The sequence below is a fragment of the Bos indicus genome, chromosome 1 (genome assembly GCF_029378745.1).
Source record: "Bos indicus isolate NIAB-ARS_2022 breed Sahiwal x Tharparkar chromosome 1, NIAB-ARS_B.indTharparkar_mat_pri_1.0, whole genome shotgun sequence".
Taxonomy (NCBI): Eukaryota; Metazoa; Chordata; class Mammalia; order Artiodactyla; family Bovidae; genus Bos; species Bos indicus.
The window spans coordinates 106,371,622-106,383,955 of NC_091760.1; the positions used below are offsets into that span (position 1 = coordinate 106,371,622).

General features: G+C 42.3%; 1 protein-coding gene across 1 annotated transcript; it reads left to right on the top strand.

Annotated features, from left to right (window-relative positions):
• Window positions 1–230: 230 nt before the first annotated feature.
• Window positions 231–640, top strand: LOC139182152 (histone H2B type 1-C/E/F/G/I-like). The gene has a single exon (XM_070785870.1). The coding sequence runs from the start codon at window positions 254–256 to the stop codon at window positions 638–640; it is 387 nt and encodes a 128-aa protein (XP_070641971.1). The 5' UTR covers window positions 231–253.
• Window positions 641–12,334: the final 11,694 nt, after the last annotated feature.

A 12,334-nucleotide genomic window follows, 5' to 3' on the forward strand; every position in this document is an offset into this window, starting at 1 on the left:
GGGCGGCTAAGCACACGTGTGCGTGTGTGCACACACACACACAGGAGCTAGGCTTTAAGAAACCAAAAATAACGAAATAAGCTCCAGACTCCCTAGGTGTTCATCACCCAGTTCCATGCCTTACAGGTAATTATTTTGGTTTTCTCATCCCTAAAACATATTAATTGAAAAGCCACTCAATTTTCATTCATGATTTCCCCCATAACCAATTATTATGCAACTATCTGTGTTGTTGGGTGTTGTCATTATAGACATGCCTGAACCAGCTAAGTCTGCTCCTGCCCCTAAAAAGGGCTCTAAAAAAGCTGTGACCAAGGCCCAGAAGAAGGACGGCAAGAAGCGCAAGCACAGCCGCAAGGAGAGCTACTCCGTGTACGTGTACAAGGTGCTGAAGCAAGTCCATCCGGACACCAGCATCTCGTCCAAGGCCATGGGAATCATGAACTCCTTCCTCAACGACATTTTCGAGCGCATCGCTGGGGAGGCATCGCGCCTGGCGCATTACAACAAGCACTCGACTATCACATCCAGGGAGATCCAGACCACCGTACACTTGCTGCTACCTGGGGAGCTGACCAAGCACGCCATGTCCGAGGGCACTAAGGCTGTAACTAAGTATACCAGCTCCAAGTACATATAATATGCCTAGCCGCTGTTAACGGAGAAGGCAATGGCACCCCACTCCAGTACTCTTGCCTGGAAAATCCCATGGACGGAGGCCCTGGTGGGCTGTAGTCCATGGAGTCACTAAAAGTCGGACATGACTGAGCGACTTCACTTTTCACTTTTTCATTGTTTGAATGCATGTTCTCCTTGAGGTATCACTAGCCACTGCTAGTGAATAATAATATGTGAATTATTGATTATGCTCCTCTTTCTAGCTGCATTGTCAAAGAGAACACACAGCTGAAAAAAATCATCATTTTAAATGGAATATCAAACACCACAGAGAACCAGAGGCAATGGATTTACTCAGCTTTTAGCAAAAAGTATCCTTGCCCATGATTTGTCGGATGGAATTCTGTGAACCACTAGGAGGATGGGCCGTACGCTACACTGTCCTCAGAGCCAAAGGACATATGATTCTGGAGCATTTATTTTATTTGAATATCTGGGGTAATTTATTGATTTGAAATAGTTTATATTAAAACACTTACACCAAAACATTATGCAGTAGAACATAAATCTTGCACAAAATTTTCATTTTAATCAAAGATTAAAAATAATTTAGTGCTGGCCTGTTTGGGAGCATGTGAAAGGATTGAGGGAGCAGAGAGAGTAAAGTAAATATACTGGCTCTTAATGCTCTCCAGGGAAACATTTTGGAACACTGATGGACATGTCCAGCACAGCCCAATGGCTCGTATGCTTTAGGATGAAAAACAATCCCGGACCACTCAGTGAGACCCAAAACAGACACACTGGGTATCAGTATGTTTTTAAAATTCCTTTCCTTTTCCTCTATTTTTACTTTCAGTAGAGCTCATATGTGCTTTATAATTCTGATCCTACTGGCTACCTATTTTCAGTTCAGTTCAGTCTCTCAGTCATGTCCAACTCTTTGCGACCCATGGACGGCAGCACACCAGGCTTCCCTGTCCATCACCAACTCCCGGAGCTTACTCAAATTCATGTCCATCACGTCAGTTATGCCATCCAACATCTCATTCTCTGTCGTCCCCTTATCCTCCCGCCTTCAATCTTTCCCAACATCAGTGTCTTTTCAAATGAGTCACTTCTCATCAGGTGGCCAAAGTATTAGAGTTTCAGCTTCAACATCAGTCCTTCCAATGAATATTCAGGACTGATTTCCTTTAGGATGGAACTGGTTGGATCTCCTTGCAGTCCAAGGGACTCTCAAGAGTCTTCTCCAACACCACAGTTCAAAAGCATCAGTTCTTCAGCACTCAGCTTTCTTCAGAGTCCAACTCTCACATCCATACATGACTACTGGAAAAACCATAGCCTTGAGTAGATGGACTTTTGATGACAAAGTAATGTCTCTGCTTTTTAATATGCTGTCTTGATTGGTCATAGCTTTTCTTCCAAGGAGCAAGTGTCTTTTAATTTCATGGCTGCAATCACCATCTGCAGTGATTTTGGAGCCCAAGAAAATAAAGTCTGTCACTGCTTCCATTGTTTCTCCCATTTATTTGCCATGAAGTGATGGGACCAGATGCCATGATCTTCATTTTCTGACTGTTGAGCTTTAAGCCAACTTTTTCACTCTCCTCTTTCACTTTCATCAAGAGGCTCTTTAGTTCCTCTTCACTTTCTGCCATAAGGGTGATGTCATCTGCGTAGCTAAGATTATTGAAATCTCTCCTGGCAATCTTGATTCTAGCTTATGCTTCATCCAGCCTGGCATTTCACATGATGTACTCTGCATATAAGTTAAATAAGCACAGTGACAATATACAGCCTTGACGTACTCCTTTCCCAATTTGGAACAAGTCCATTGTTTCATGTCCGGTTCTGACTGTTGCTTCTTGACCTGCATATAGATTTCTCAGGAGCAGGTAAGGTGGTCTGGTATGCCCATCTCTTGAAGAATTTTCCAGAGTTTGTTGTGATCCACACAGTCATGGACTTGACAATTCCATGAAATCAAAGAGCAAGCTATGAACAGAATGACTGCATTAGAGCTGACAGCAGTATGCATGCGTGCTAAGTTGTTTCAGTCGTGCCCCACTCTTTGTGACCCCACGGACTATAGCTCGCCAGGCTCCTCTGTCCATGGGATCCTCCAGGCAAGCATACTGGAACGGGTTTCCATTCCCTTCTCCAGAGCATCTTCCCAACTCAGGGATCAAACTCACATCTTTTACATCTCCTGCATTGGCAGGCGGGTTCTTTACCACTACTCCCACCTGGGAAGCCCCAACAGTGTTATATATGAGGTAAAATACTTGTGAAGATGGATACCATTATCTGCATAACACAGGCCACCCCCCTCACCATCCATGAACAAGTGATGTGTCCTAACTAAAATGTCAGCAGCTCAAATTCAAGGTTTGTATATATTGTCTGCTTTTGGTTTCACCCCACCTCTCAAGGTCTTTAAAAAATTTAATAGCCCAAATTCTCTGCCCCTCTAAAATGTCTGTGTAAATCTTGACACAAAGGAAGTCATCTCCATAGTAACCATGGATGAATCTAGATGGGAGAGTGATTTTGTTTCTCTTCAACTGAAATGAGACAATCTGGTTCAAACTGTATGATTTTTGATGCTAGAGATGATGGATTCAAACTATTAAACACAAAATTATTGAAATCTGTCCTCTGTGGCATTTAAGTAAAGTGGGCATAGGATTTTCCCAGAGTTTAGCAGTTCTTGTGTCTGATTTCTGGGCCCTTTTGCAGCTGACTGAGCTTGGGTGTAACAGCAGGGTGACTTCCACAGGCAAAGCTATAGAATCTCACAGCTTAGAAAGACTCTTAATGAGGTCCAGAGCAGAGCAGGCCTGCATCCCCATGCAGAAGTGTTCACAGGGTATGGGCAGCCCTGTGATAACTGGGAGGAGAAAGGGAAGATGGCAACAGTCAACAGTGCTCTCACTGAACAGAAACAGCAAAGTACTGATGGAAGTAGGGGGCTCAGCAGACTTGTTTCCCCCCAGACAACAGTGCTACCTCCCACCCCTCTATTTGGAGGCATAATTTTGGGACGTTTTACACTTCCTGGAGAAGCAAGGTGTGGGAAAAGGTGAACTGCCCCCTTGGCTCTCTGGGGAATTTAACTTGCCTAGTCCCCACTCAGGTGCACGTGGATCCAGCTGCAGCCAGGAGCCACAGTCCCAGAGCCTGACTCCATCCCGCCCTGCCCCAGCGCATCTGACAGCCACTCAGGGGCTTACAGGGCAAGCAGGTCCCCAGGAACAGGAGGCTCCTTCAGCTCCAGGAGGAGAGGAACTGTGGGTAGGAATGACTAGCTGACTTTAGTTGAAAACTTTAATATTGATAACTTTAAATATTTAGCTATATAGTATATAGTATATGGCTGCTTTCAACCTGCTGAATTTTATCAAGCATCAGTAATCAACTTCCAAGAAATATTATCAGGGAAACATATTAAACCAAAGACCAGTGATGGGATCAGCAAAAGCCAGAATGTGACCACTCTACAGGACAAATAAACAGATTGCAAGGAAGAGGAAAGCAGAGGCTGGAGAAACAAAGACTTCTGAAACCACTCAGGCAGCGACACTGCTAAATGGACACTTGCTGGGATGGAGTAAGCTGACTGTAACATCATTCATGAGACAGTTGGAGTGATTTAAATACCTACTGGATATTTGGCTAATCTAAGAAGTTATTGCTAATTTTTTAACATGTGGTAATGGTATTGAAGCTCCAATACTTTGGCCATCTGATGCAAAGAGCCAACTCATTGGAAAAGCCCCTGATGCTGAGAAAGATTGAAGGCAGGAGGAAAAGAGGCTGACAGAGGATGAGATGGTTAGATGGCATCACTGACTCAATGGACATGAGTTTGAGCAAACTCAAGGAGATAGCGAAGGACAGGGAAGCCTGGAGTGCTGCAGTCCACAGGATCAAAAAGAGTCAGATATGACTTAGCGACTGCGACTGAACAACAACAATGGTCTTGAAGTCACATTTTAAAAACAGTCTTTCATATTTTAGAAATATACAATGAAATACTAATGAATGATGTGATGTGATAGCTGGGATTTGCTTCAAGATTATCTATTGTCAGGGGAAAGAAAACATGATTAGATAGAGAAGAAACAAGTCTGGCCAGGAGTTGACCCCTGTTGAAGCCAGAACAGCATATGAGGGTTCATGAGAATATTCTTCCTAGTTTTCATAGTTTTTTCTCCTCCTAGCCTGCCTGCCTTTCTCCCTTCCTTCCTTTTAACCATATCTATACACTAGACTGGAAGAAGAATAGAAGTATTTTGGACCAAATGTTTTTCCATGTTAAATGGGGACATTATTTATACCAAAACATTTACTATATCAAGACAGTGTATGCTGCTGCTGCTGCTAAGTCACTTCAGTTGTGTCCAACTCTGTGCGACCCCAGAGATGGCAGCCCACCAGGCTCCCCCGTCCCTGGGATTCTCCAGGCAAGAACACTGGAGTGGGTTGCCATTTCCTTCTCCAATGCGTGAAAGTGAAAAGTGAAAGTGAAGTCGCTCAGTCGTGTCCGACTCTTTGAGACCCCATGGACGGCAGCCTACCAGGCTCCTCCGTCCATAGGATTTTCCAGGCAAGAGTACTGGAATGGGGTGCCATTGCCTTCTCCGAAGACAGTGTATAAGGGAAAGCAATTCTGAATCCAGAATGAGCTTTCAATCTCACCTTACCAGCTGGGTGACCTTGAGCAAATCATTAAACCTTGCAGAACCACACTGACAATTTTCTCACTTGTCAAACCATAATAAAACCACTCTGTTTGCTTTGTTGTAAAAGTCTGCAAGAATGTTTGAAAAGTGCCAGGAATAGGATAGGTTCTCAGTACACCAAAGTTACAACAATTGATCAGAGACACCAGTATTCCCATCATTTTTGCAAAGATGTAAATTTTTCAAGCAAAAACAGAAGACATCATTCTTGATTTGGAAACTTTCACATTTTACCATTTAATTAGCAATTTTCTTGGGTTTGCTTTTAATGTAAATTTCTTCCTTTAATCTGAGATAACATCCCTAGAAAACAGCAAGCAATTTAAAGTTCAATATTAAATGTAGGTCCGATAATAAAATAGTCTTAGGTTATTAAATGTTACCTGATTCTCACACCAGCTTCTGGCAAAATAGTTTCTGTGTGTGTATTTATCTGTAAGCATATCCTTGTGTCAGGATTTTTGAAATCCATCAGCTCTTGTGAGTTTAATAATGTGAAAGAAAGGAGTAAAGGAGGAATGCTACCATCAGCACCACATACACCACTATCCCTCCTGGAATATGGGAGATGCTCCATTGGAGCTCTGTTTGCTTTGTTTCCCTCACCTCTTTGCATCCTAATCACTCCCCTCTCTCTCCTGCACCTTCAGTTTTTCCTTCACTACTAGGTCATTGCCTTGAGCATAAAATATGCCTTAATAGTCACCTATTTAAGGAAAAAAAAATCTCTCCCTTGACCTTTTGTCCCCATTCAGCTTTCGCCCCATCCCTCAGCTCTTTACAGCAGCGCCTTAAAAGATGGACAAATCCTCCCTTTCCATTCTCTCTCCAACCACTCTAACCATCTTTCTTTCCCCCTGTGCCCATGAAACAACTCTTATCAAGGACCTTCAGCAAACATAGCGGTCAGTTCTTTGTCCTCATCCAACTGCGTTTTGACACGGCCTTCCACCCTCATCTTCACAAATCACTTTCTTCTCTTAGCATCCGTGGTCCCTCACTCCAAGCTCTCCAGTTCCAACTGTTACTTCTGTGCCCAGCTGCTAATTATAGAAGCCCAGGAATCAAGATTGCCGGGAGAAATATCAATAACCTCAGATATGCAGATGACACCACCCTTATGGCAGAAAGTGAAGAGGAACTCAAAAGCCTCTTGATGAAAGTGAGAGTGAAAAAGTTGGCTTAAGGCTCAACATTCAGAAAATGAAGATCATGGCATCTGGTCCCATCACTTCATGAAAAATAGATGGGGAAACAGTGGAAACAGTGGCAGACTTTATTTTGGGGGGGCTCCAAAATCACTGCAGATGGTGACTGCAGCCATGAAATTAAAAGATGCTTACTCCTTGGAAGGAAAGTTATGACCTACCTAGATAGCATATTGAAAAGCAGAGACATTACTTTGCCAACAAAGGTCCGCCTAGTCAAGGCTATGGTTTTTCCAGTGGTCATGTATGGATGTGAGAGTTGGACTGTGAAGAAAGCTGAGTGCTGAAAAACTGATGCTTTTGAACTGTGGTGTTGGTGAAGACTCTTGCAAGTCCCTTGGACTGCAAGGTAATCCAACCAGTCCATTCTAAAGGAGATCAGCCCTGGGTGTTCTTTGGAAGGAATGATGCTAAAGCTGAAACTCCAGTACTTTGGCCACCTCATGCGAAGAGTTGACTCATTGGAAAAGATTCTGATGCTGGGAGGGATTGGGGGCAGGAGGAAAAGGGGACGACAGAGGATGAGATTGCTGGATGGCATCACTGACTCAATGGACGTGAGGTTGAGTGAACTTCAGGAGATGGTGATGGACAGGGAGGCCTGGCGTGCTGTGATTCATGGGGTTACAAAGAGTCGGACACGACTGAGCGACTGAATTGAACTGAGGACTAAGTCTTCAGTTCTTTTATCTTCCACCCCACTCTACCCCACCATAGATGTCATCAAGGCCCATGATTTTAGATGCTATCTATTCACTGAAGACAATCATATTTTCATTTTCAGCCCTGACTTCTCTAACTAAGCTCTGGGCCATAAATACTATTATTTAACCAACATTCACATTTGGGTGTCTAATTGGCATTTCAAAGCTAACATTTCCAAATGCGATCCCAAATTTTCCCTTAATAATTGCACCTCTTTATGTTCATGGTGGGAAAAGAGATTATCTGTAGTTTTGTAGATGTCCTTTTAAAGATGTTTGGGTTCTATAAATCATTCAACAGACATTATATTATAGACACTGAGCTGAGAGCTGAAGATACCAAGAGGGATGAGATAGAACGTCCACCATCAAGAAGTTTGATACAGAATAAAAATGTAGCTAAATGCCCTGGCTTTGACATGTACCTAAACTTTGACATGTGGCTTTAACATGTGCCTGGCTTTGATAGTTGCCTAAACTTGGCAACTTCTTGCCTTTGGTTTCCTCATCTCTAAGGTGATAATGGGCTTCCCCCAGTGGCTCACTTGGTAAAGAATGCCTGTCAATGAAGGAGAGACAAGAGACACGAGTTTGATCCCTGGGTTGGGAAGATCCCCTGGAGAAGGAAGTAGCAATCCACTCCAGTATTCTTACTTGGAAAATTCCATGGACAGAGGAGCCTGGTGGTCTACAATCCATGGGGTCACAAAGAGTCAGACACAACTGAGTGCATATGCACACATAAGGTGATAGTAATAAAAATAATAATTATACTTTTCTAATGTGACTGTTATGAGAAAATAATAAAGCAATAAAAACACAAGTGATTATGTCAGTACCTGGCACATTAAAAAAAGCACTCAATATATGTCATCTTTTAAATAAGTGGTTGAAATTGCATGCCTCTCATCACCTGAAACTCAAAGTATCTTTTCCTTTATGCCTGGAAGGGAGATAAATATATAAATAAATAGGAAATTATGCAATATACTTGAAAAGCAACACAAAAAATGATGTAAATTCTGAAAGAAAATGTTCTCCAACAAAATGCCCAAACCAAACAATTGTCATATAACCATACACTGCATGGGATGTCTTTTTTCTCTGTCCTATGCTCCCTTTTTTCATCTTTGTCTGATGGTCATCTCTTTCCTCTCAAGTATTCTTCATGAAAAAGGCACCAAACTTTTAGAGGCATATTCATTCTTTCTCCCTCCTACACATAGGGGATCTGTTACATTATAAAGCTGAGCAAGCAGAACCACTGTGTTTAAATGCCAATTATGGAAAACCATAAATGAAGCCTATCATTCAGTTTCCTGCAGAAACACTTTGCTTTGATTCCCAGACTATTAGGACTGGTTTCCTTTAGAAGCATGGCCTTAGGAATACAGAGGGAAAGTGTAAAGGTAAGCACCGGGAAGCAAGGCTGCTCTTCAGAGCCGCAGGTCCTCATTGATCACTTGAGATCAGCTTTTTACAATCCTGGTTGAAAACATTTCAGTAATGTCATGATAATAAAGCATTGCCCTACGATGCAGGAGACCTGGGTTTGGTCCCTGGGTCAGAAAGATCCCCTGGAGAAGAAAATGGCAACCCACTCCAGTATTCTAGCCTGGAGAATTCTATGGACAGAGGAGCCTGTCAGGCTACAGTCCATGGGGTCGCAGAGTCAAACATGACTGAGTGACTAACACTTTCACTTTTCAATGTCATGAACTGTCTGAAATTTCCTCAGATGCTCTTACTCACCAAGCTAATCATCCAACCTTAGGTTTTTCTAAGACACCTCCCAATTTTTGCTATGACCATAATTTAATGTATCCTACTGTTAAGATATAATATATCAAATTTTCTCACAATTTGTAATGTTTTACTGGATGGCACACTTAACCTCAAACTACATAGTACACAGATAAATTTTTTCATTGAAATCTTTGCATCCACATAAAGCACTGGAAAACTGAACCCATCAAATTTCACATCAGTCCTGAGGTGTGTGCTCTTTAAGGGTCATAGGCGAAGAGATGGAGACCCAGAGACATTGCTGAATCCATAACACACCAGGAATGGGGGTGATGGAGCCTGAGGGTAAAATGCTTCCCCCTTTTGTTTTTTCTTCAAGATTTCTTTACCTGTACAGCCTAATCAGCTTCCTGAACAAGGGGCATCATCCTGAAGATGTCTGCATTCTTCTTAAGAAGGGATAAGAAAAAAGTGTCTTCATGGCACGTAATTAGCTATATTCATTTTCCCAGCTCTCTTAAAGCCAACAAATTCCTCTGTGTCCTTCTTTGCTTTATTTTCATGAGGACTTTATTGACAAGCAAAGTTTCTTGCTTCTATTCAGAGTCTATAAATTATGAATTAGCATCTTCAAAGATAAAGGGGAGGATAAGTGCTTCCATACATGGAAATTCCACAGCAAAGTCAACAGCACATTATTAGTGCTCCCTGAAAAAAAAAAAAGGAAAGGAAAAGGAAAGTGAACTCCCTCAGTCGTGTCCGACTCTTTGCGACCCCATGGACTGTAGCCTACCAGGCTCCTCTGTCTATGGGATTTTCCAGGCAATAGTACTGGAGTGCATTGCCATTTCATTCTACAGGGGATCTTCCCGACTCAGGGATCGAACCCAGGTCTCCCACATTGTAGACTGATGCTTTATCATCTGAGCCACTAGGGAAGTCCTCCCTGAAGACCACCCTTAATACAGCACAGAAAGAGCCAGTTCTGTGTCAGAAACTTCTCACTGGAACCTGGGAGGGAAGCACTAAACTATTAATACCTCTTTCCAGATGGAGAAACAGACTCAAATGAAGAAGATCTACAGATGGAGTTGCTTAGACTCCCTCAGCCAGTGTATGGCCAAGCTGGGACTTAAAAGAGGCTTCTCCTACTCTGTGCCCATGCTTTTCCCCTTTTGTACTCTGGAAGACAAAGCTTCTCTCTTAGAGCATCTTTGGAACATCTGAACAAATCTGAAGATCCGTACCCTAACCCAGTTCCACCCAGATCCCCTGTTCTGCTTCAACCCTTGGACCAGCCTCAGACACTCGTTGGCTCAAACGTCCCTGGTGGTACAGCGGATAAGAATTCACTTGCCAATTGAACATGGGTTCAATCCTTGGTCCAGGAATATTCCACATGCCACAGAGCAACTAAGCCCATGTATGAGCCACAACTACTGAGTCCAAACTCTGGAGCCCTCGAGCCATAACTACTGAGCTGATGTGCTGCAGCTACTGAAGCCTGCATGCCTAGAGCCTACGCTCCATTACAGGAGAAGCCACCACAATGAGAAACCCATGCACAGCAATGAAGAGTAGCCCCAGCTCACCACAACTAGAGAAAGCCCACACGCAGCAACAAAGACCTAGTACAACAAATTTCACAGTTGCTTACCAAAATGTTAGTCCTCTATATGTCACTAATTAGGGCTTCCCCAATGGCTAAGTGGGTAATCTACTTGCAATGCAGGAAACACAGGAGACACTGATTCCATCCCTGTGTGGGGAAGATCTGCTAGAGAAGGAAAGGGCAACTCACTCCAGTATTCTTGCCTAGAAAATCCTATGCAAAGAGGAGCCTAGTGGGCTACAGTTTATAGGGTTGCAAAGAATCAGATACAATTGAGTGACTAAGTACGACATCACTAATTGGTTGAATAACCTCATTTGAGTGACTAGCTGTAGCTCCCAAAAATGCATTTAACTGAGGTTACTTTCTTTTATTATCCAAAGTTTATGATTGGATCTGAACATAGCGATTTTTCAGAAAAGCAAATAGCATAAAAATAAAGCAACACTAAGTTTAGAAATAATGAGTCATATTCTAATAACAAAGTGGCATATGGGCCATTCCACAGCATATACACATTTCCTCTATATCAGACTCCCTAGATTTCCATAGGGAAGAGAAGTTGCTATTTAAAATTTAGCTCAAGAAAAGCAAGCAGCAATAAAAAGAATAATACCATTTGTATTGAATATATCAGCCTCTTCCAAAATGTTCCTGTTTCTGCTCACAACTGCCCTGCAAAGCAGAAATTAGTCCCATTTCAGAGATAAGAATATCAAGGCCCAGGAGTGACTAAATTACTTGCCAGAAGATGCATACCAAGAAATCGAATTGATGTGTGTCTGACTCTATAGCTTTTTTACTCTATCCTGACAGATTACATGTATTTCCCAGTTGTACTTACTATACTAATTAGCTATCTCTTCACTTGTAGGTAATTTTCTTATTACACAACAGTCATAATATAATTTGTTGTTGTTTATTCATTAAGATGTGTCTGACTCTTTGTGACCCCATGGACTATAGCCCACAAGGCTCCACCATCCATGGGACTTCCCAGGCAAGAATACTGGAATGGGTTGCCATTTCCTTCTCCAGGGAATTTTGTCAATCCAGAGATGAAATCTAGGTCTCCTGCATTGGTAGGCAGATTCTTTACCATTGAACCACTGGGAAGCCCCTGTGATAATAGTAATATCCAAAGTTTATTGAGTATTTATCAAGTGTCAGGAATTTAACATGTAGAATGAAGCAGGGCAAAGGCTAATAGAGTTCTGCCATGAGAACGCACTGGTCATAACAAACAGCCTCTTCCAACAACACAAGAGAAGACTCTACACATGGACATCATCAGATTGTCGACACCAAAATCAGATTGATTATATTCTTTGCAGCCAAAGATGGAGAAGCTCTATACAGTAAGCAAAAACAATATCGGGAGCTGATGTGGCTCAGATCAAAAACTCCTTATTGACAAATTCAGACTGAAATTGAAGAAAGTTGAGAAAACGACTAGACCATTCAGGTATGACCTAAATCAAATCCCTTATGACTATACAGTGGAAGTGAGAAATAGATTTAAGGGACTAGATCTGATAGACACAGTGCCAGATGAACTATGGATGGAGGTTCAAGACATTGTACAGGAGACAGGAGTCAAAACCATCCTCAAGAAAAAGAAATGCAAAAAAGCAAAATGGCTGTCTGAGGAGGCCTGACAAATAGCTGTGAAAAGAAGAAAAGTGAAAAGCAAAA

Coding starts and splice junctions, on each gene's coding strand:
- LOC139182152 (XM_070785870.1), top strand. CDS start 254: ATGCCTGAACCAGCTAAGTCTGCTCCTGCCCCTAAAAAGGGCTCTAAA.